The 23,564-nt window shown below is 41.0% G+C and overlaps 1 protein-coding gene across 5 annotated transcripts in view; it reads left to right on the top strand.

Moving 5' to 3' along the window:
• Positions 1 to 23,564, top strand: part of zbtb7a (zinc finger and BTB domain containing 7a) — a 31,899-nt gene that overhangs the window by 5,580 nt on the left and 2,755 nt on the right. For 4 of the 5 annotated variants that reach the window (XM_088350392.1, XM_088350393.1, XM_088350394.1 and 1 more), the window contains 2 exons: positions 16,686 to 17,234; positions 20,346 to 21,223. In XM_088350392.1, coding sequence (XP_088206518.1) covers positions 16,764 to 17,234; positions 20,346 to 21,223 — 1,349 coding nt within the window. In that variant the 5' untranslated portion in view covers positions 16,686 to 16,763. Of the gene's footprint in view, positions 1 to 16,306; positions 16,410 to 16,685; positions 17,235 to 20,345; positions 21,224 to 23,564 lie in introns of those variants that run through there. The other variant, XM_088350391.1, reaches the window with a different exon arrangement.

The following is a 23,564-nucleotide window of genomic DNA, read 5'->3' as shown; positions in this document are numbered from 1 at the left end:
GAAGGAAGCAGCAAGGACACTTTTTTTTTTCCTTTTTAATCATCGCCTAGCGCTCAATGCCACACATACAAAAGATACCGCTACGATAATTGTCCTGACTCTTCTCTTTTATGCTACTTCTCAAGGTGCCGCTTTGGACCACACGGGCATAGTTGGCTCAAGCAAATCCCACCAAGAGGTTAAACTAGGACGCCATATGCGTTGGTGTGCGTAAGCGTGGACGAACGTGTGTGTGAGTGTGCGTCCGAGTTACCAACAATAGATTCCAAGGGAATTGCAGGGGACTTCAGTTGCTGTGGGCTGGTCCAAGGCACCACCCATCAATTTGGCGGTGAGGCTGAATACAGTTTGATATTCCTGTATGTTTGTGCCTCTACCACTATAGCCCAAAACGAGCAGCTTCCGACTGACTGAGGAGACGGGTTTTCCTGATGTCGCCGTGGCAGTCTGAAGCCATTTGACTTAACTGTACCGTACATTATGTAACACTTAAAATGTAAAGACCTGTGACTACGATTACATCCAGGCAATAATCCAATTGGAAACAGAGTATTGGGTTTTTGGAGCATCTAAATGAAGCAGTGACATGCCTAGAGACAAACTACAATCTCATATACAGAGACCCCTTGCTACCTCGCGCTTCAGTTATCACTGGTTCACTCCTTTGTAGGTTTAAGTGATTCCCGCATTACGAGGAACACTTTGGACAGCTGATTGGCCAGCACCTCTTGACTTGAGATATCCGATGCCGATTGGCCTTAGTGTCATTCATACTGTACTGTGACTGGTCACCTGCTGTGTTCCTGAGAAGAGTTTGTGTCCCGCATCAGCCTAGACTTACACTCTATGTGGATGGAAACGCCTGGGGTAATTTCACTGTTGGGCAGGAAATAAATATTAATGTTCCTGAGAAATTTTCCAACACACATTATGTTTTTTAGCAAGTAAGCTGGAGATTGTGTGTTTCACTCTTTTCTGTACTAGTCTCAGTGCTTTGGGGAATCAAAATATCTCTGATTAGGGGATCTGCGTGAAGGCACATGCACTTTACTGAGATCTGTATACATGCACGAGTAATAGGTAAATGTTAGGGGTAACCCAACCATTGCTAATTAAATATTCACAGTCAGACTAAAAATAATCGAATTGTGTGTATTTACTTGGCTTTTAATAAACAGAATTCTAGGAATAGATTCCCAACAGTTTACGCTTCTTTTACTTTCAAAGGATGTAAATCAATGATGTTTTACAACTCCTCAGATGGTGCGTCGTAGAACGCTGCTCACCCAATTTTGATATTTTGGAATTGAAATGGAAACAATTCGTTTTGGCCAGCATACAACCTTTACTTGCACTGCAGGAAATGTTTTAACTAACATTAACAGACTGCGCTTTAAAGTAAATAAAACCAGAAACCACAAAATGAGGCTTCAGTTCGATAGCGAATTCAGCTGCAGGACATCACCTCTACGGAATTGGATAATTACAAGCGTGACCGCGTCAGCAATATATTGTGACGTCTCCACTACTTGTTAGACAATTGCTTTCAGAAAAACAGAACAGGAGAAGTGAGCAATGGCATTCCGCAAAATGACAGCAGACTTCTGCGAAACCAATGTAAGATAGCTTATAAGTGCATTTCTAATGACAATTGATATTTGTCTAAGAAAAATGTAAGTTTTGATTTAGTCAAAAGAAAAACCGTCCGTATTGTAGTAGCCCAGCATGCTTTTTTTGTGTCGCGTGACCGTGTGTTTTTATGCGGCGCACTTTCCGCAACCTCAAAAAATGGTATGTTGGGATGGTCATAAACCAGGGACCCACTGTTATAGTTAGAAAAAGGCATGAAATTACTAGTTCCACTAGGGCTCCTCCATTCTGTGCATTTCGATCACAGTCAAACACTGGGCTGGGTGGAGGAGTTAAGCTAGTGCGAAAAGTGTTAATGAGGCTTTTGAACTTTTAGGATGTAAAATATTCTTATTTCACATTGTATAAACTATTTTTTCCTGAGGGAGAGCAACAAGAAAGCCTTTGGTATAAAGTTGGAACCTAGCAACGGCCACCAAAGTTGGTCGTGTGACCTTTAAAGCCATTTTTCTTACAGTATCAGCCAAATTCCAAATGATACGGCCTAATTTCCCGATTTTGAAGCCACTCTGCAAATGTTCATGATGCGTGGTGGACTCTTGTTTTTTAGTTTGTTTTTTTTTTCATACCAAGCTGAGTCATTTCTTTCCTGCTGCGTGTAAATTCATGCTAAGTCACAATCGAATAGCTTGAGCAGCCCCCTTCCCTGACTGCAGTCTTCCCTTGTGTTTGGTTCCCCTGGTCAGCTGCTCGGTATAGTGCGGCTTCCATCCACACAGACCCCTCTCTGTTGTTTTCCTGCTGTTGTGCTTGTGTCTAGGGGCAGTAAAGGGGCTTCTTCTGTCCTCTTCTGGGATATTTATTATGGAGAGGGCAACGCCAACTGATCAAATTAAGGAGAGCGAGGAAAGAGTAGGATTTGTTTTTTTCGAGCTGTGGGTGCTAGTGATGCGTCGTTCGCGAATGAAACAGCTTTAAAGGCAGGCTCTTTGAAGTGAACAAGGAGAGTCTGCTCCCCATCAATGCTGATCCTGTTCCTTTTGAAACGCTTAACTCTTTTCCTCTTTCTTTCGTTCTCTTCCTCTTTGTCTCTCTCTTTCTCTGTCTCTATCTATCTCTCTCTCTACATATACATATATGTATATAGTTTTTCTCAATCTTCCTTTCCATATCACTCTCTCGTTCTCCTCTCCTCATTTCTCTCACTTCTTTATCTTTCCACATCTTTCAGTTTCTCTTTCTCTAACTTTCTTAACTCAATTTCTCTTCTTTTCTCTATATTTCTCTTTTTTCCTAGCTTTCTATCTATTCCCATTTCCCCCCTTTTCTCTCTTTTTTTCTCTGTAATATTTATATTTCTGTTTCTTTTTCTCCATCTCTTTCTTTAGCTTTCTCTTTTTGTATATTTTGCTCAGTCTTTCCATCTGTCACTCTAATTCTCTTTTTCTCAATATTTTTCTCTCCCTTTCTCTCTTCCTTTCTTTCTCTCGTGGGTGCTCGTGACTGGTCAATGTAATTGATGTTATATCTCTGTTTTTTGTTTAATATAAAGGTTTTGAAAGTTGAAATCGAGTAGAAGTTCACTGTAGATTGAAACACTTAAGGCTATTATAATATAGTGGCTTAGTACATTTTTAAGGAATAAAAATGATCTCAGTGAATAATGTTACATTCTTCTAAAATAAAAATCTGTAGAGCTGTTTGGGAACAGAGCCGAAAGACCCGGTTTTCCAAAAAGAGACTGAATTCACATCCCCAGTGGGTGACGTCAGACTTTTTTTTATGTTTTAACGTTTATGCCATAACGCAAAAAAATGCATTCATTAAAGGCTCTCGTCATGCCCACTGCCCATTTGGATATTGCTAAAATAACTCGCGCCGAGACCACAGCCGCCTTTTAATTAAGCAGAGGAGCGTCGGCGGAGTGGTCTGAATGGCGACCATGTGACCGACGTGACACTGTTGATGTTGATTTAGTAGAGGAGATGGGTGGGTCGCCTTCATGCTTAGCACGTCACAAGAGGATGGGCGGGGCCCTCGGCAGAAAAAAGGAGGAGAGAGGGAAGTGAGTTGATGATGGAGCAACCACACAGCCAGAAAAGGATTGAGCAAGCAGGGAGCTGGTCATCTGATTACGCAGTGGCTTCTATTACATGTCTGCTGACAACTCGCGGGAAGAAGTTGGTTGTGTGCGGCCTCCTTGGCTAGTCGCGTCCCCTCCAAAGATGTGTTTGTGATTTGGTCGCACTTCCTGGTTTGTAGCATGGCGGCGTCCAGCTTAAAGCAAGCATCATCTCATTACACATACGTTCATAAAACACTCAGCTGTGGTCAAATGCTCTCAGCCAAAGTTTACAATGCTGGAATATCAGATTTTATTTGCTCAAAAGCGATTTGTATCTGATCTGTTGAAGTCTGTTTGAACAGCACATGTCTGATTTTTTCACACCAGACCCAGGCCACTTTCAAATGTGGTCCTAAATCTGATAGATATTTTGGAATGTAGATAGATAGATACTTTATTCATCCCCGTAGGGAAATTCATAATGTGACTGCTCTGTGAACGATTGAGACATATTCAAGTGACCTGCACGTCATCAATAGGTGACAAACGTCACTATTATGCCTTCAACAGGGTGGGAGGAAGAGGAGAAATTAACGACCAAGGCATACCAAACACGGAGAGCATTCAATGAAAGGAAAGCTTTTGGATTTAAGTTTTTGGGGAAACAAATCTTTTCACGCACAACTCGGGGATCTTATTGGAACCGGGCAGTTTTTTCAAATATTTGATGGTTTTATTTGAAAGAGGAATTTGGGATAATTCACCTTTGGCTGCTGTTCCAAGTATCAGATTCACCATCTTTAACCGAACTGGCTTTACAAGTCGAAACCTAAGAATAACGGGGTTCTAACTGACTTACAAATTGCAATACATACAAATTGGATATGTAATTGCAAATCGCCCGGATAGGACGCTGACTCCGACCCCGTGATGCATGAGAAAACATACCAAAAATATTTGTCAAACCTTTTTTTTCTGTTTGCTAAACACCTCTGAAGAGCACGATGACGCTTCACCCTGAAAAATAATGTTGACCATATGATAAAAGGGCTGTATCTGAGTCAGATCAGGAGGCTCCTTCTGCTACTGGTCAACACAGAAACCAGTACTATCTCTTTCATCTGAGGGAGCAAACCCCTACCCAAAAAAGTTTGTCCTGGCATATAGACATGATGAGTGGGTGTGTCTTGACTTTAGTGGCAGAGGCTCCACCGAAACCCTACAGTTCAATTGAAACCCAGGTTAAGAACCACTGATTAAGAATGAAATGACCATCTTGGTGATAAGAGGGATGAAGTAGAACATTTAAACCATAGGAGCCGAAATGTATTATCGTTGTGGGCTTTAAGCATTGAAACCTTTTTTTTTTAAATTTTAATTAAACAAGGTATTACAGTCTTACCTAGTCTTGCGTATATGTGAAAACTATACTTGTCGCAAAATTATTGGCACCAAGCCAAAACCATAGTTGCTCTTCAGGAGACTCAAAAAGCTAACCAATAATCACTGTAATTATAATAAAAATAAGTTATGACCTTTTGTCATGTATGAACTGAAAAAAGATAATAAGATAGGATGATTTATGATTGCTTCTAGAGCCAATTTATATTGACTTTTATTTCTTACATTTCATTGAGCTTGCAAATATATATATTTCATGGAGAATGTTCCATTTCTTGTTTTATGCTTCTCAAACCTCCTTGTCATTGCTTTTACTCATTTTTTGGTCCCATCATAAAATTTAAATAAAATAAAAAATGAAACTCAATCTTTTTAATAGTCATCCTGAGATTTGCATGAGTATTGCGTGACATAATCTATGATCATAGTTTTAAGTCCAAGTTTGGTTTCACTTTCTTAGAGTGTTTTACAGGAACATCTTGCTGAAGATTTTTTTTTTTACCCGTTGAGTGTCGTTACCTTTTTGTCGCACTCTTTCTGGCATACCACGTTTTATATGATGTAATGATTCATCAGTGACTTATGGAACAGATCATTCTTTGGACCGTTGTTCGTGCTTTACTGCTGCTTTGGCCAAGCAGCTAGCTTTTAGCGTTAGCCGTGAGTGTCGTCAACAATATTTCAGTAGCTGTATCTTGGCATACTTCTCTTTTAGTTTTGTTGATGTTTTGTAGACTTTGGGATCACGACCTCAGTCAAACATATTTTGGGCTTATTTTTTTTTTTTGACAATGTGTTCCTGTATTTGTTTTCTTACGTTTCAAACAGCCATTTTAAAATTAATTTGGCAAACAACTTTTTCTTTTTTGTTAAATCCGCAAAACGCTCCAAAAATTAATCCAATGCATTATCCAGTCCGAACCATGACTTACATGTGTGATCGCGTGTTCAATCCTGCATGTGAGTTACAGAAGGTGCGTTTTTGGCCTCGGCATTTACTTATGAGCCAACCGTCTTGCATTTCTTAAAGTATTTCCACACAAATTCCAATCATTCTTCTTCAAGGCAGTGTTGATGTCTCCATAAATATAAAGAGCCAGTTCTCTGTTTTTGTTTTAAAAATCACAAATTGTAGAACCAATAGGGAACTTTTATTTGGACTTTGATTGTTTAAGAAAGCAGGCGAACAAAATACGACCTTTCCGTATTTCCTTCAGGCTCGCTTTTACCATTTCTATCTGCAGTTCCCGTTGTTCATTATCCCAGAAAATTCTCGCTAACTCTAAGTGAACAGTTCTTTTGAGTTTCCAAACATTCAGAGCAAAACAGACAGTTTTTTAACCCAACCATAAGGATACGGTGCTCTTTCCTTGCAACCCTGGTGTGTCGCAGGAAGCTATTGGCTAGAATAGCGAACACGGCTTAAAATATTTTTTGGGAACTCTGAGATTGCAGATGTAGTATAAGAACGTGTAATTGTGATAGCACGGCCAAAATGCATTTTGACCTGGAAAAGGTACGGGCAGAATGGTTGCTGTCATGAACCCTCAGTTTGCACAGTTTTCGATTCAGAGTTCGTACAGGTGCTTGAAATTATTAATAATCAGGGATGTGATTTTTCCGCTAATTCGCGGAATTACGCTTTTTTTATCTCCAAAAATAAAATTTTAAAATTTCCGGTGTTTTAATTGGTAAAAAAAAACGATTTCGTCTCGACAGCATGCCATTTGAGTGTTTCCGTAACTGAAATGAAACGTACTTGCGATTGGTTGAAGTCTCGTGTTGACCAATAAACGCGCTTGTTATAGGAGTGTGCCATTGTTCATTTCTCACACGTTTTTGCCGGGTGTTTAAAGAAAGATGTCCGTGATCGAACGCAAAGATGCTCCGCGAGCTAAAGAAATTGATAAGATTGTAAAAAACAAGTTTCGATGGGACTGGTTGGAGAAGGAATTATCTACGAATGTTGGAAAGAAGACTGTGACGAATTTGTTCAATGACTTTATTCGGAAGATCGATCGTGCCGGGAAAGCACTTTGCATTTGGTGTCATGATACCATCGACTATGGTGGGAGAGGTTTCAAAGCTCTTGAAAGTCACGCAAAGAGCAAAAAACACGTGAAAGAACTCCAGTCAAGAACGACAAATTATTCCATCGCTGGAAGTTTCGGTGCCCAAACGAAAACTCCAAAACTTTACGGCCTCCATCCCTTATTGACATCACAATCGGAAGCGGTAATAAAGAGACGTGATCCACCCCAACAACCTGTACCAGTTGCTGATAGAGTCGTGAATTTTGAGGTAGGTGGTAAACTTTTCAAATTTATTTGACAGTTTTCCCATTTTTTTCGAAAATATTATAACGTAATAAAAATGGCCATAAATATTTAACAATTACAATAATAGATTTTCATGTGTACATTACACCAACACTTTACTGTAGGGCCTATACTTATTGTACTTTCATTTATCAAATACTTGGATACGCTGCTATTAAAGAAATAAATTATTACATTTAAAATATGATTTAGGAAATTTAAAAATATTATTAAGCCTAATAGTAATCAAAACTATTGTCAGTATTTATATTTTTTAAATTAAGTACTTGTATGATATTCTACCATTGATTTTCTTAATGGCCACGATATTATTATGGTACATAATTTACTTAATATTAATAACATGGTTAATCATTGACACAAACTCAAATGAATGCTGCATGTTTGCACTTTTTAGGTTTCAAGATGTTGAGTGTCTTGATGTATGCAGTTACAGAGATGATCTTAGTCGAATGCATGATTGTGTTTTTATCAGAGCTTGCTGCATGAGGTATTTTATGTTTTTCAGAAAGTACTTAAAAAAACCCATGAGCTCCGGGGGGGGGCTTCGCCCCACTTTTCCCCCCACCAGGGCACTGCCCTGGTCCTACCTGGTTCCCCCCCCCCCCCCCCCCCCCCCAGCTAGCAATCCCCCCCCCCCCCCCCCCCCCCGCTAATTTTCAGATAATTTCACTTTGGTCAAATCACATCCCTGTAATAATGCTTGAATTTTAATGTGTTTTCAAGGATTAATAAGTGCTTGAAATTTGGGTGAAGTGCTTGTAAATTGTTGTAATTGTTATCCTTTTTCTTCACAAGTCTGCTTAAAAATGACGCAGATACTACTCTCTGGTGGCTTACCTTTGCAGTTTTATGTAATCTGCCCAACAAATTAAATAGCTTTTCCCAGTAGTAAATTGTAATGGGAAGAACTTCTTGCAACTGAAAATGAAAGCTAATTTTTGAAAAAAAAAACCATATGGGGATTTACTCAGGATCTAAAATTGTCTTGATAAATGCACACACGAGATTAAAAATTGCATGTGTAAAACGCAGATATATTTGTGCCTCTGCAAAATGCATGATTCACACCTTATATTAATGTTACTGAAGAAATTGGAAAATTGGCTATGAAAGTCCTTAAAAGTTGCTTGAATTTTGCCATGATTCTAATATATTGGCAGTTAAATATGAAATTTGACATTCATAATAAACTTCACACGTCTGTTCAGAGTAAACTTGTTCAACTATACTGGGTTTGCATAAGGACAAATAACTTAATAACCCCCCGCCTTTGCCCCACCTGTAGGCGTTGAGCTTTCCTCTTATTGAAGCCGGTTTTACCAGCTAAACGAACGAGATCCGAGTTTATCATTGACATCTGAGCCGGATTCCGGTGCCACCACACTCTTTGCAGTTATGAGCAGTTGTGAGTTTAATAAGCAGGCCTCACCCACCACCAACTATACCAGCACTTCCTTCTCGGTCGCGAGCATACGCCTCGAGACACCGAGCGCCTTTCCGAACGTCACTTTTATCAGTTGGCCACCCTCTTCCTGCTCATCCCCCAATAAGACCAATCACATTTCCTTCCACGATTCTCCTGGCGTCAACAGGTCATTTAGCCGCCGTGGCACTTGTTCAAAAATCTGCTTTTTCTCAGAAATCCAACCCCCCCATTTCCTCATCTTTGCTGTCTTGTGCTATCCCCTTTGTTGATTTGAAACAGGTGATTCCTAAGCTTTGGCTGTTTCCTTGAATTTTATATTGCAGTTTACTCGAGGCAAAGATAAAATATTTGATTTGTATGAAAAATATAGTGAGATGATTTATCATTAACCAATTTTACTGATAAACCTCTTCCACAAATCTCAGTTAGATGTTGCGTTTTATCAGCCGTTGGATTATTGCACATAACCAATATATTTATACAGCACTTCAGCACCAACATCTGGTGTGACAAAAGTACAAAATGTGTCGGTTGCTCTAGAAATACCGCAAACTTGCTAGGCGCAAAGGCAACCGTGTGCTTTTTCACAGACGTGGTACTAAGGTAATTTGATGACATCACTACAGGACAGCTGAATTCCTAACGTTAAACTCTGCACCAATCGCACAAGCATTGCTACGGATTAAAATATTTATACTTTTTTTAATTGACTAATTCTGATTGTTAAATGCCACTTTTTTCCCAGACTGATGCTTCTTTTATGATGTTTGATCCCTTGAATACAAATGATATATCGTATAACATTTTAATGACTTGGAAATTAATGCTAGACCTTTTATTTTTGTATACATTGGTATTATGTAAGAGCCAGAGCTTTACAGCTAGGATTATTAGAGCACCTGTCACGCAAAGTTACTCAGACAAAACAGGAGACAGTAAACAGAAAAAAATAATAATACATTTTTCTTGGAAATATGACAAACGCGTGTTGTAGAAGCCATTTACAACTTGTTGAATGGGACAATGCTTCACGTTGACTAAAACCTTGGGGTCATTCCCTTTTGAGCATAGACTGTATCTCAAATAAACAAGAAGTTTATTAGACTAACATTTTGAGTCTTTGTTTGTCTGGATGAATCGTATTTGTCCGCCAAAGACAAGTTGTATAATTCATAGTGTCGCTTATCTTTCATCTGTATTTCACATCAGGGCCAATACACAGAATGAAATCACCATGTGACCAATGTGGAAATTGGATTTGGATAATAAACACTCAAGTTTCTGTTACTTTGAGAGTATTTGTTCATTCGTGTCACTGGGAAGTGTAGTCATTATTCTCTCCTGAGATGGGGATTGTGATGTAAAACTTCAACTTGCGAGGATTCCTATGTCCTTTTGAAGACTGTTGCTTTGATCGCCTTCTTATTCTTGATAAACATCGTAATCGGCGATTGGTTGCAGCCATTTTCCTTTGCAAAGGTAACGATGTGAGTGCCGTCTTCGTACTTCTTCTCAAGCCTTTTTTTCTATTGTTATCATTTTCTTGCTTCTAACTTTATAATCTCTTCAAGTCTTGGGACCCATAGCTAAACAATTTAGAGGTTGTTACACTAGATTCTGGGTGAAACAATGAAATGAATGGAGTATTGTGGAAGTAAGTTCAGCCAATAGCATATGAGCATTTTCCTAAGCGTCATATGAGTGGAGCGACTCGCACAGTCATATGCACAAACACAAAGTTTGAATTTTCTACATTTATGGGCAGTCAAAATAATTCTGTTCTCCAAGTTTCAACTACAGTTTACACTCGCAGTGTACACCAAAAGACCTCGTTTTGGCTATATGTCTCTAAGGAATCCTTCATATGGAATCTCATTAGACAATCTATGTTGACTGCTCAGGCAATTTATGAATAATAAAACAAAGAACAAACTGTAAACACCTGAAAACAGCAGCCAAGCACCCAGAGCAATTTCACTGGGTGAGCAGTGGAGGGGGGTGATCTCGGCACACATACCACACTCCCGTAAATACATCCGTATACTTCTCATTTGTAGTATTTTCTGACATTTTTCCAAAAGAAATCTGCTCGCACCTTGTTTTGAAACAATTATTTACGACAGAAATGACAATCAAAATGGGCTTTAACATTCTTAAGTAACAACGTAAGAGAGACAAATTTTATCTGGTATATTTGTTAATACATAACTAAGTGAAATATTATGTGCTGAAGAACTAGCTTTTGTCTGGAGAGCGGGTTTGGTGGTTTTGTCTACTTCTTTCTTCAATCTAGACTTATATAATTGATTTTAGGGCTCTTTTAGTAAAAATGTTCCCGACCCCTTGTAAACAGGTTTCCAAGCAATGGTTTGGTTTGACTTGCAAAGTAGTTCTCTCAGGCTGGACTAAAGTGTGGGCAGCTATATGGTTATGGACACACAAGACCACACTTTGTAAATGGCTTTGGGCTCCATGGCCCAAAAGCATGAATTAGTGATAGGGAATGTTGCAAACTGCAAGGAGGTGCCGGGATCAGGTTGGTTGCAGCGCGTGTCTTAGTCAACGTTAGGTCATCTGGGGACAGGTGGCTCCAGCATGCAGAGGAATCCCTCCATGCTTCTTTGGCTCTCACTCCAAGTGTGTGTGTGTGTGTTCGGGCGTGCATGTTTCTGTTTTATCTCTTCTCAGCTCAGTGTATTTACCCCCACAAAGCCGCAACCCAGGGTCAGCTCCTGTAGGTTCCAGGGATAACGTGTACACAAGCTTGCAGCTAAAGCTCCGTCTAGCGCAGGTGCTTAAAGTCCGGTTTGGATGGGGCTCACGGAGATCACTTTTCCATCTTCACAGAACGTGACTGGAGGCCATGTGGTGTCCCCTCTCCTCTCTCTTTCTCACTCAAGCATCTTGAACTGTCATCTTTGTTTGGTCTTGTCCTCTAGTTACTTCTTAGTGTACTCTGAATATTCAGATGAGCTCTCGGATAATATAATTTCCTCATTTCCTGTCAAGACAAACTCCCCCCCCCCAAGTTATTTACGGTGATAAGGAGACGTGCTGGTAACATTCTAGTTTCGCGCACATCATATGACCTGCTTTTAATGAGCGCACCATCAGAGTTGATGCTTGTCGTTCAGTGCCTTCACGCCCCTGAAATGGTAAAATTTAGCATTAGATCAGAAGCATTGCCATCCATATGCAGTTAAGTTCATGTTTGAAACCAAATAAACCAGGGGTGTCAAACTCATTTCAACTCGGGGGCCACATGATAGAACAAACATTCTGTCGGGGGCCGGACTAGTAGATTAAAGAGAAAGAAAAAGAGAGATAAAGAAAGAGGGAGGGAAAAGGAGAGAGGGCGGGACAAAGAAAGAGAGAGAGGGAGAAACAAAAGAGATAAAAAGAGAAGTCGTGAGAGAGGGGGAAAGAAAGGGAGCAGAATAAAGAAATCCAAAGAGAAATACAAAGACAGAAGGAGAGAAAAGAAAGCGCGAAGGGTAGGAAGAGAAAGAGAAAAGGAAAAAAGAAAGTTAGAGCAAAATAAGTTAAAAAGACACAGAGAGAAAGAGACAAAGAGCAACAAAGGAAGAGAAAAAGAGAGACACAGAGAGTGAAAGAGACAGAGAATGGGAGAAAAGGGGTGGAAAAGAGGGAGAGAGCGAGAGAGAAAGAAAAAGAAATACAAGTACAGTGTCTTTGTTCAAGGCACCTTTCTTTGGCAACATCAAGTTTTCATATTTCAACCTGCAGCTTGTTTTTCTCTTGCACTTCTCTGAGTGTTGTCTCGCGGGCCGGATTCAATCCCTTAGCGGGCCTGATCTGGCCCACGGGCCGCCTGTTTTACACCTGTGAAATAAACGAAGCTCTGAAAGACCCTATGTGCACCTCACAAGGGCTCACTCTAGCTGATTAACCCTTTTTTGCCTATGCTTTTGCAAAAGAAAAAAAAGGTAAACAACTCATTTATCGCATACTTTATGCTTGACTCTCCCAAGTATCTGCATTTGAATCAACCTTAATGTTTTTTGTGACTTCAATCGTGGCGTTAAACCTTTTTTCTTCATGGGACAACTATCGAAAAATTGAAGCATTTTTATTTCTTTCAATTGTAGTTAATGAAGCGCATCTTTATTTCGTTTGTGTTTATTTTTTAAACGCAACAATAAGTACCTTTTGAATGTTAGTTCAATAAAAAATGCACTGTATTGCATTTTGGGGATAACTAAAAGCTGTACAGTGTAATTAACATATATTTAGGATCAAACTATTTTTTTTTTATGAAATGTCTTTCTAGTGTATAAATAAGGTGTCATTTTCTACTCGCTGACACTATCTTCTGGCCTAAGTCATAATTGCAGCATTTGTCAAGCTGCTTGTACGGCGAGTGCAAGTACGTGCCTTTCTTAGACTCGCTCGGATAAACTCTTCTTTTGTGATCGTTTTTGGGGTTCTGGTTGGCGTTTGGACTACATTTGAAAATCCTTTTCTTACTTTCACTATTTAAGGCTACAGTAACAGAAAAACTCTGAGGACGATCATGAAACCACTCTCCTCCACTCCTTTTCTATTTCCTAATGTGATGTGAGTACCCACTAACCCTGTTAAAAGCAGATAGACACTGTGCCAAAAAATTATATAGTCTCTTTAAACTCAGTTGGTCATTGTTAACAAGTACTTGAAAGAGAAAATATTCTACTTTCAACTTGTTGCGGACACCTCAAACGACGCATCCCACCGTCAAGTAAAACAAGAAGAAGAAAAAAAACTGGAAATTGGCAAAATAATCTGCCAGTGGAACAAGTTTTTTTGAATATTAGTTGTTGTTTTGTTGTAGCATAAGAAGGGTAATGCAAACAATAGAAATTGGCCAATTTTCTGAGCGTCACCTCACAAGGTTTCACGATACTCGAGTATGCCGCGGCAGACTGATTGAGAAACACTGCTTGAAATGACCATAAAAGGCTCATCTTTGAATGTGTGGAGGCAGATGGGCATAGTTCCTTAGAAAGAGCAGGAGGGGAAGGTGAAAGAAGATGAATGCAGGTGAACAGGTGCAAGTGAAGAGAGGCCGCCAGGTTAGGCAGGTTTGTTGGTGGGGGCAGTCAGGGCGGGGGCTTGCAGTGTGCAAGCATACATAGAAGCTAATCTGCTTCTCAGTGGTTAGAGGGCTTGCTAATATTGAGAGTGGAACCGCCCCTACCTCACCCCGTCTCACCCCCTGCAGCCTCTCCCTGGCAGATGGAGAGGGGAGGGTGGGCGGTGGATGTACGATACGTGTTTGTGCGTGTGCATTATTGATGCCTCTGTGATAGCAAAGCGATTGTGTGCTGATAGAGGAATCGAGGATGTTCGGTTCTCCCGGAACCCCCCGCCCCCCGCCAGGGCTTCAGTCGATCATTTTAATCTCCCCTCCACACGTGAGCAAGGGGACAGCCTTTCCTGAAACTTGGCACAGAGTACTGGGTGGGGTAACCAGCTCAGACCGGATTGACAGCCTCCCTTTTAATACTGTTCTCTCGCAGCTTGTTGCGTGTTCTCTTCCTGGTGGAGTTTATCCACAGGGTCTTCTATGACAGCCCCCACCCTCTACTTTCTTTCTACCTTTTTAATGTTTGTTTGTTTTTACATCTCCCTCCTCCCTTGCTCTCTTCCGTGGCGCCCGCCTGACAGCCCAGATCCCAGCATGCATTTTGATCCCCACCGCCCTTTGCCTATCTGTCCTTCACGACCTCTTGCACGAGTACACGCACACCTACACACAGGTATATTTACAACAAGGCACATTGGCACACACACAGGAAATACAATAGGTACTACAAGTCTAAACTGATGATCAAACGCTCCACCAAATGTATGAATTTGCCTTTCTTGACAAGCTTTTATGATGGCCCTGTATATAATAGGTAAGAACTTAGGCCCAACCCTAATTTTAGGCCAGGTTGGGCCAAAAATTTCAATCATTACGTACAGGGCAGGGTTCTCTTACTCGCTGATTTTTTTTTACATTTTTTTTTAATTATCCACCCATCAATGTTCTTGTTTGTCTCTCTGCCTCATTCTCTTTTAAAGTGCCGCGTTGTGAGGTTTATGGCCGAATTTTCAACTCAATAAAATGACAGTCAGCCTTAAACCTTTCCCCCTTTGGTCTATTTTGAAAAGTAACACTCCGTGTAAAATACAATGTTTCGGGATTTTTTAGATTTTAAATTTGACAAGGTACCAGGCAAGGCTTCAAGCAATAGTCTCACCTGTTTTCCAGCTAAGATGTCCATGCTACACTCATCTGCATGTATTTGATTGAAAAAAATGATTTCAGTTCAGGACAACACTGCAGGGTGTTACCTTTCAAAAGAGCCCAAAACCATCCATATTCTCAAACAGTTCAAGAACGGCATTCAATTTCCTTCGGGGACGTCTTGGATTGGGATTTTAGGCAAATTTCACAGGAACGTTAAGGGATTAACCGCCTGGGTTTTCAGGGCACCGAGGAGGACGTAACGCTTGACAGCTTTCTCCACTGTTAACGGACCCTGGCCTGCGTTTGGGTCGTGGCAAAATTTGGTGTTATATAATTGATAGCAAATGCAAAGTGTGTTGTTGGTTATCAATGTTGGGTCAATATCAAGGCTATTTTATTTCAAAGTATTGGTACTCGTCATTTCTTTAAATAGTCTTGTATAATAGAAATCGAAAATAATGATATTTACTGGGACGACCCAGTGCTATTTTTATTCCTGATACTAATACTGCGGGCATGTGCTTTGATCGTTGCTGTTAATGATTAAACTGGTATAAAATATGCTTGTAAAGACCTCTAAGTATGAGTTCAATTAGGTTAAACTGCCATTTTGTATGTGTCATACACAAAACAAGCAAGTTCTTCATGTGTGGAGGCAAGGAGGCTTTAGGTTTATTGATTTGATCTGATTGTTTTATTAGGGGGGAAGCTGAGACATTTCGGCCTGGACTCAATACTCATACAGCAGATCAGGTAATCCATAGGAATTTAAGATTAATTCCAAACAATTCTAAGGAACGTTTTATAAACATATATTGAGATTCAACAGCTTATCATAAGGGTTGTGGTGTTTTTGGGGAAAAGCACAAGCGTCATTGATACTTTATTCACCTGTTCTGAAATATTTGTATTAAACATAGATTATTACGACACTTGATATTGGTATAAGCATAAGTTGTTTGCCAAATCCAAGTTGACTTTAGAGTGACACAAAAACAAGTATTCCCCCCAAACACGCTGTATTATATGTCTTACATTACTTTATTTTACTTTATTTTGCTGCTTGTTTAAGTAAATTTGTAGCTTTACATATGGGAGAGTAGGACTAATAGTGGAAATTATGATACACTTGCAGAGGAGGAGCCTTTTGTCCTTTATGATATGGCTATGATGCTAAGACTCTTTGAACTGCCATTTTTTCTTTGAGACAAAGTATGTGAAAACGCCACTTTGAAATAGTGACATTAATTCAATCAGAAATACACACTGGAAAGTGTTTATGTTTGCAGTTCTTTTCATATCTGACAGTAGTCGGCAGACTTCGGTTCTGGCAGAGGCTCTAACTTTCTGGTATGGAATTTTACAAGTGTTTTCATGTTCTGGTTTACACGCTGTGAATTTTTGGTGGAGTTGACTTGGCCAGGCAGTTCAAGGCACCCGACAGATCTTCGGCTTGGATTAATGCCGTATACAGACGACTAGTACAGCTAATTGTTATAATTAGTTCTGCTTTGTTTGCATAATGCTAAGAATATTAATCGGCGTCATTGTTTTCATTTTTCTTTTTAAGCGTCCTGATGAACTTGCTTTTCTCTTTGTTTTTTTTTTTTGTTTACCCGTTTTTAGACAGGCAAAGAGACGGACGGCAGGACGGATACACGGGTGGGGGCTGTGCTCGGCGGCTCGGCGGCAGGCTGGTGGAAGATGTCGTCCGGAGCCGGCGGGAGGGGCGGTAGGCGGCTCAGGGGCACGGCAGGCAGCCAAGGAGCCGGCGGAGAGGCCGAAGAGGGCCCTGTGGGGATCCCCTTCCCGGAGCACAGCGCAGACATCCTGGGAAGCCTCAACAAGCAGCGGCTGAGCGGCCTCCTCTGCGACGTCCTGCTGATCACGCAGGATCGGGAGTTCCCGGCGCATCGCTCCGTTTTGGCCTCCTGCAGCGCCTACTTCCACAAGCTTTTCACTTCGGGAGCGGCCGCTGACCAACGGAACGTCTACAACATCGATTTTGTGGCGGCCGAGGCATTGGGAGCTCTGCTGGACTTTGCCTACACGGCCACGCTTACCATCAGCCACAGCAGCGTGGCCGATATCCTCGCAGCTGCACGTCTCCTAGAGATCCCACCCGTTCAGGACGTCTGTACACACCTGCTGGACAGCAAAGTGCTCTCCCTGCCGGTAGGACACTGTTGCACACATGACATGTTTGCATTTAAAACAAAACATCAACCTTACTGAATTGTACAGAGCACCTCTTTATACAAGCTTAGTAGGTTACAATATTATGCTCATAGCTCAAATTGCTTGCGTAACGAGCGAATTTCACCTATATGAAATCATTAAAATCTTATTGGCCACTTCCCGACCACCCCAAATCATACATATACAGTAATATGATGAATAATACAATATTAACGAACTAAAATTGATTTATTAAGAGCACGTTCCATGGAGGTAGCCGGCATAACAGAAGTTTATGCGTGGCGTGGAGGAAGAAATTGAGTGGCCTGGTTATAGCAGACGACAACATCATTGTAGATTGCTAAAATGTGCCCAGTATTCTGCATTGTCTGTCTTGAGTGCCACGTTGTAATTTGTAAGGTTTATTATCGCTTAATAAGAAGGATTTGCAATGGTTAATAGGGGGAGCAGTAAGCAGATGTTAACGGGTACAAGATCGAGATACTGTTGGTCATATGTACTTACTATACACTTAAAATTCAAGCTACTGTAACTTTAACCCCCCTAAACATCCAGACGGGGGGCCGCCAGACTCTTGATAGACAAAAACTTGTCTGTACAATGTCACCAGTTACTGAAATATGTCGTGCCACATGTCATTGGAAAACTTAAACTTTTGGGATTCAAGATACGTTGACCATTTGAAACGGGATACCAGAAAAGTATAAAGCCAATTACGTCAAACTGGCTGTCATCAAATAAGTTGAATGTCATCAAAAATAGCTTTGTTACATCCAGCATAGTCCAGAGAATCCAACTGTGTAAAATATTTTCTCTAAAACACACAATAATGCAGACAGATTAAAAAATTGTTTTCATTCATTTGACATTCCTTGTTGTAATCCATTCATTCCGCCACATTATTTGTGTTTGCAAATCAACAGACTCGTAAAATTATTCCCAATATGGCCGTTACCCTCTGACCTTTTAATTAACACCACTTTCGGCCAATAGCAGTTTTTTTTCACGATCTGTAAGGGCCTGTATTGATAAAAAGAGATCGCCTTTTTTTAGCTTTGAATATCTACTAGCCACTAATAACTGATTCAAATGATGGTTGACACATTTGTTAGCCAATTAAATTCCCAACATAAGTTCTTGCCAGTTTTCAAATCAGAGCCGAACGTGCGTAAATGCAACCTGGCATCCACTTTTACGCACAATCAACCTGCACAAATGTGCACCATCATTGATTGAATTCTTTAAAGAAGACCTAATCATTTTCATCTCCTTTAAAATGTCAAAAAATGGCTAAAGTAAAATACACATTTGCAGGCTTTTTATGGCTATAAACTTGTTTTGCACCAAATGGCCACTTTTGGAGACAGTTAGGTCTACCCTTGGAAAAATGTGTAAATTTAATGTTACAGTTTTCAGATTATGATCAAATTTGACCTGGGGTCAGGTAAGGCTTCAAGCTATTTATTGTCTTATCTGTTTTCCATCTAAATTGCCCATGCTGCAATCATCTGATTGCAAAAAAAAAATTCAGGCGAGAATAAAAACCCATTTCTGAGTGTTCCAACTTAGATTTCCCTTCGTATAATGGGCAAGAATTTTGTAGCAAATAAAACTACTATATTTGTCTTTTCATGTCACCAGCTGCTTAAACACGAATCTGGCACCGGTATTCCGTAGCGCATTGGACAGTACATTTATACACCACTGTTCTTTTTGGAACCTTCAAAGCAGCGGATATTTTTTTGTCTATGCCCCTCTCCAAAATTGTGCCTTCAAACAATCCTTATCTTGTAGGTCCATCGTTTCTTTGTTTTTTTTTGTTTCTGTGAACTCTCATTATAGTCTATGATCTGTCTATAGCATCTTACATACATAAGTATTTGCCTTTCTAAACCAGAAGAACCATTTACCATAAAGGCGTGCGGTCCTTGTGACTCTTCTCTTCATCAAATTGTGTAGTCATCTCCGTCAAGCTCCCATCAAGGCCCTTATCAGTGTCTTTCACCATGCCAAACACACACCCACGGCCTTGGGGTTAGTTCAACACTTACTCATGCTGAGCTAGTTGCTTGTGTGGAGGAACAGCCTTTTATTTTTTTTTCACAGACATCATATCATAGCTACACGTCCTCATAATCAATCGTAGCGGCGCGCGATTGGTTCCTGTGTTGACTGTATCACCTAACAATCACAGCAGCTCGTTCGTCTCTTGCAATCATGTAAGCCTTTACTGAGGTCAATGTAGTTTATATCTTTTATTGCCTGTAAAAACCTGCAACAATGACAAGTTTTTAAAAATGTCACAAGTAAAATCTGTGGTGGTTAGATGTGACGTTTCATTTCCTGGGGAAATTTTTATTTTTAACACCTGAAACATTTAAAGATTAAAGAATTTCTGTGCAGGTGAAAACCTGAAAGCCCATATCTATTTTTTCCACGTTCATTGGGTGAACTATAAATTTGTCTCGATTCTTAAAGGTGGGGTGTATCGTTTGAGATGTCCCTTAAAAAAGTTGAAAGTTACATATTTTCTCAGTTTAAGTTTGTTTTGACAATGCCCAACTGAGTTCAAGGAGCACTTGTGCTTCATTTTCTACTGCACATATCTGTTTTTATCTTACTTTTAGCAAAGCTGTTCGGGGCATAACACATTAGGCAGGAGGAATGTGGGAGTTCTGTAGACTGAAGTTATGCTCGTTACTAGAGGTGTTTTTCCTTTCTATTTGTTAGTGTAGTATGAAACTGGTGAAAGTAAGAATAGGCCTGCTTCAAGTAGAGTCCTTACGCCAACCTAAACCCCAAGAAAGATGAAAAAAGGATTCATTCGAGCGTATCTAAAACTGCACGAACTTGCACACGCTTGATGAACGAGCTGACTAAGGCCGCAATCATGACACAAACCTGGAGATGGCGGCAGAGAGTAAAAAAGTTCCAAATTCCTGAGAATGAGGGTTCCAGAGTAGATCTGAAAAATGCAGCTTACAAAAAGCGTGTTACGATAGCTTTTATTCCAGTTATAAATATTTGGAGTGTTCTGAATCAATTTACATTGGGCTTATATCTGTATCCTTTCTGATACCCATCCAGGCGGGCGGCGAGCAAAGAAATGGAGATGAGGAGAGAGGCCGAAGAGGAAGTGAGCAGGGAAACCAGGTGTTGGCCCGGGAGTTCCTGGAGTACTTCCAGAGAGGGGCGCACTGGAGCAGCAGCTGCAGCACGCCTGAACTCAGGGAACTGTCCACGCATCTGCACTTTAACCACGGCAACGGTGGGACCCCCAGCAACGGAGCTCCGGGTGGCCCCGGCGAGTACTATTCACCCCTGACCCTCGCTTTGGCCCAGGCCCCCATACACGGGCCAGAAGAAGAGGAAGATGACGAGGAGGACGAGGAGGACGGGGAAGCGGTGCAGGGCAATGGAATAAGCCTCGGGTCTTTTTACTGCCCTCCCTCCCAGAACGGTCACTTCTACCTCCCCCCCGAGGCCCGGACGGGGCATGACACTCCTGAGACGGACGAGGCCGCCTTGCAGCGAATGGCGAGGGAAAGGGGCTCGGCCAGCGCTCTTTTGCAGCAGATGATGGATTCCATCGAGAGGAAGAAGCAGCGCTTGGGGGCCGGGGAGGATCCGGGTGACGGGGATGACATAGATATGGAGTTTTACTACAATTACTTTAATAGCACTCAATTTGAGGATGCGGCTTCTTCCGCTGTAACAGCGGGGGTGGCACCTTTATGGTTCTCGCGGAGCAATGGCGGCCACGACGGAGTCGGTGGAGTAGAGAGGGGACTCAGCGAGAGGGCAAGTGGAGGCGGCGGGGAGAGGAAGATGCGCTCGAAAGCCTTTCAGAAGTGCCCCATATGTTCCAAGGTCATTCAAGGAGCGGGCAAGCTACCCCGCCACATCAGAACGCACACGGGGGAGAAGCCCTATGAGTGCGCCATCTGCAAAGTGCGCTTTACCAGGTAAGCCCAATTAATGAACCCACTGCACCATGTCACATGTCCGAACACTTTTGGATCTTGGCAGAGCACCCGACGAGTGGGATGCACCTACAGAGTGAGGAGTAGGAGATTTAGGCTTTGCATTAAGGGGCCAACGCAGCGTTTATTTTTGTATTGCTTAGCATCTAGAGACACTCCAGCTCCAACATGGTGATAAAAATGGCTTTTATTGTGATGTTCTCTAAAGCAAAGTCCTAGACTTGTAGCGCAGGGGTCCTATAAAAGAAGGCTGTGCCTGGCTGGTGTTATCTTGTAGAGGGATGCTATAAAGTTTTGATACAAGTACGGGGGTTACAGGCCCTAGATTGCGCTCAGTGTGCCTCAATGCTGCTATTTGAACTTTTGATCTCTAGCTGTGTCGATTATTGCCCACAGCAGAGTAGTTATACACCCCCTCTCCCCGCTTGCTCTGTCGCTCCTTTACCACACTAATGAAATCTGACTTGTGCCGCTCAGATAAAAGTGACCGGTTTAGGAAGACACTTTGAGTTACTTCCTTGTATTAAAGAGGCCCGTATTTTCCTTAAAATCCGTTCTGTAATAAATCAATCGGAGAAGTCGTGCTTTGAATACATGCAGTGGGCTTCAAATACCTACAATTTGTTTTGGCATGCAAAGTAGGGGACACCTATGTGAACTGAATTGGCCTAGTTAAATGCGGCCGGCAGTGGGAAGTGGGCTATTTGGAGTCTTAATCCTGTTTGATCAGGGTTAGGAGTGCCGCACACACAGTAATAAATCACTCCCGGCCTTAAAATAATTCAGCTTGGTCAGTGCTGGTGTTAATGTGTATGTTAGTACTCTTGGTCTTCTTAGATTTAGGACTTTGGTCTGCTCAAATGGTTGGCTCCTTGTTTAGTATGAGAGCTAATCCATTTTAATTCCTTACGTCTTCAAAGGAGGAGGCTGATCCAACAGTCAGATGAAGGCGCTTTGATCAAAGTGTTAACAATTTGTGAAAGATGGCATAGGAGCTGGATCACACCTCTATGTAAAGGAATGCTATGATGCAAAGGAGTTGTGTGAATAAAAAAACATAAGTTGCATGTATTTCCGTAGTGCAGTGGTAAGCACATTCGCCTGACACAAAAGGTCGCCGGTTCGGGTGGAAACATATGTTGCATGGAAAGGGATGGGTGCTACCACGCTATACTTGCTCAAGACACACCACAGGAAATGGTGCCCCTATTACACTGGTTGTTAAGGGATCCAGCCAACCAACATGATATGGACTATTTCATTCAGTTATTTATATTTTCCAATAATGCTCTCACAATACCGCAACAACGGTGTACTTTGGCGTTGGTAGCTCCTACCTACTACCATGTGTATTACTACCTTTGCACGACACAGTGAGACAGTGAAGTTTAGCTCAACTCCTTTTCAAGTATTGTATTTAATTTTAGGGTTACTACATATATTTGCTCGTATGATTTAAGTGATAGTATGATACAAGTAGACTAGTCCCACTTCAAAGTACAAATAGGTTTTCGGATCAAAGGCCTCAATCGGAGGACCTGGCGTACTAGTAGTAGTACGTTTACTACTCTGCTGCGATTTGCATGAAGACTAAAGCAAATATATTTTGTATCTCCTGCTACAGCTTTGATATACCAATTTGTATCTTTGTGGTATCAAGAAATCCAAGTCGAGTAGGTTGGAATGTTCACTGCACATACATTGCTGTAAGATTCTAAAGTCATGTTTATTTGTCCATTTATCACAAAGTCTCAAAGGGCTCCATAGACAACCATTACACCATTCCCTGATCTGAAACCTACATGAGGGCAAGGAAAAAACTCAAAAACTGAGCTAGAGAACTGATTTTGTTCTCTATGCAACACTAATCTGCGTTTTAAGTTGTTTATCTCGTAAAATAAGAACAATTATATTGCTACTAAATCAAGTTCAGATAATGTAAATGAGAAAAACTGAGAATCTGTCACGACAACTCTTTTTCTATATTTTCCTTCAACTTGTGTTTTTACTATAATAACACTTTTCAGAGTGCAACAATAAAACCAGTTCAAAAACAGTTGAGTCTAAAATGGACCAACCCAATGCTGGAGTTTATGTGACCCAATGTCTTGAGTTGCTCAGAAGAAACAACCCCCGCAAATGTAGTCACATTTATTTGTATAGCCCTTAATCAAAAATTGTATCAAAGGACTACGCAGGCCACAATTACAACATCCCATTATACAAATAAAAATGTTGATAATAGGTAGGGAGGGGGGGTTGGTTGAAATTTTGTATTTGTTGTTTTTAGTTTTTACATTTTGGGGGAGAAAACACTCCTGAG

The sequence above is a fragment of the Urocampus carinirostris genome, chromosome 12 (assembly GCF_059441175.1).
Source record: "Urocampus carinirostris isolate Australia breed hairy pipefish chromosome 12, RoL_Ucar_1.0, whole genome shotgun sequence".
NCBI classification, from domain to species: Eukaryota; Metazoa; Chordata; class Actinopteri; order Syngnathiformes; family Syngnathidae; genus Urocampus; species Urocampus carinirostris.
Note: the sequence above shows the minus strand (reverse complement) of the source record. Positions and strands in the feature narration are given on the sequence as shown.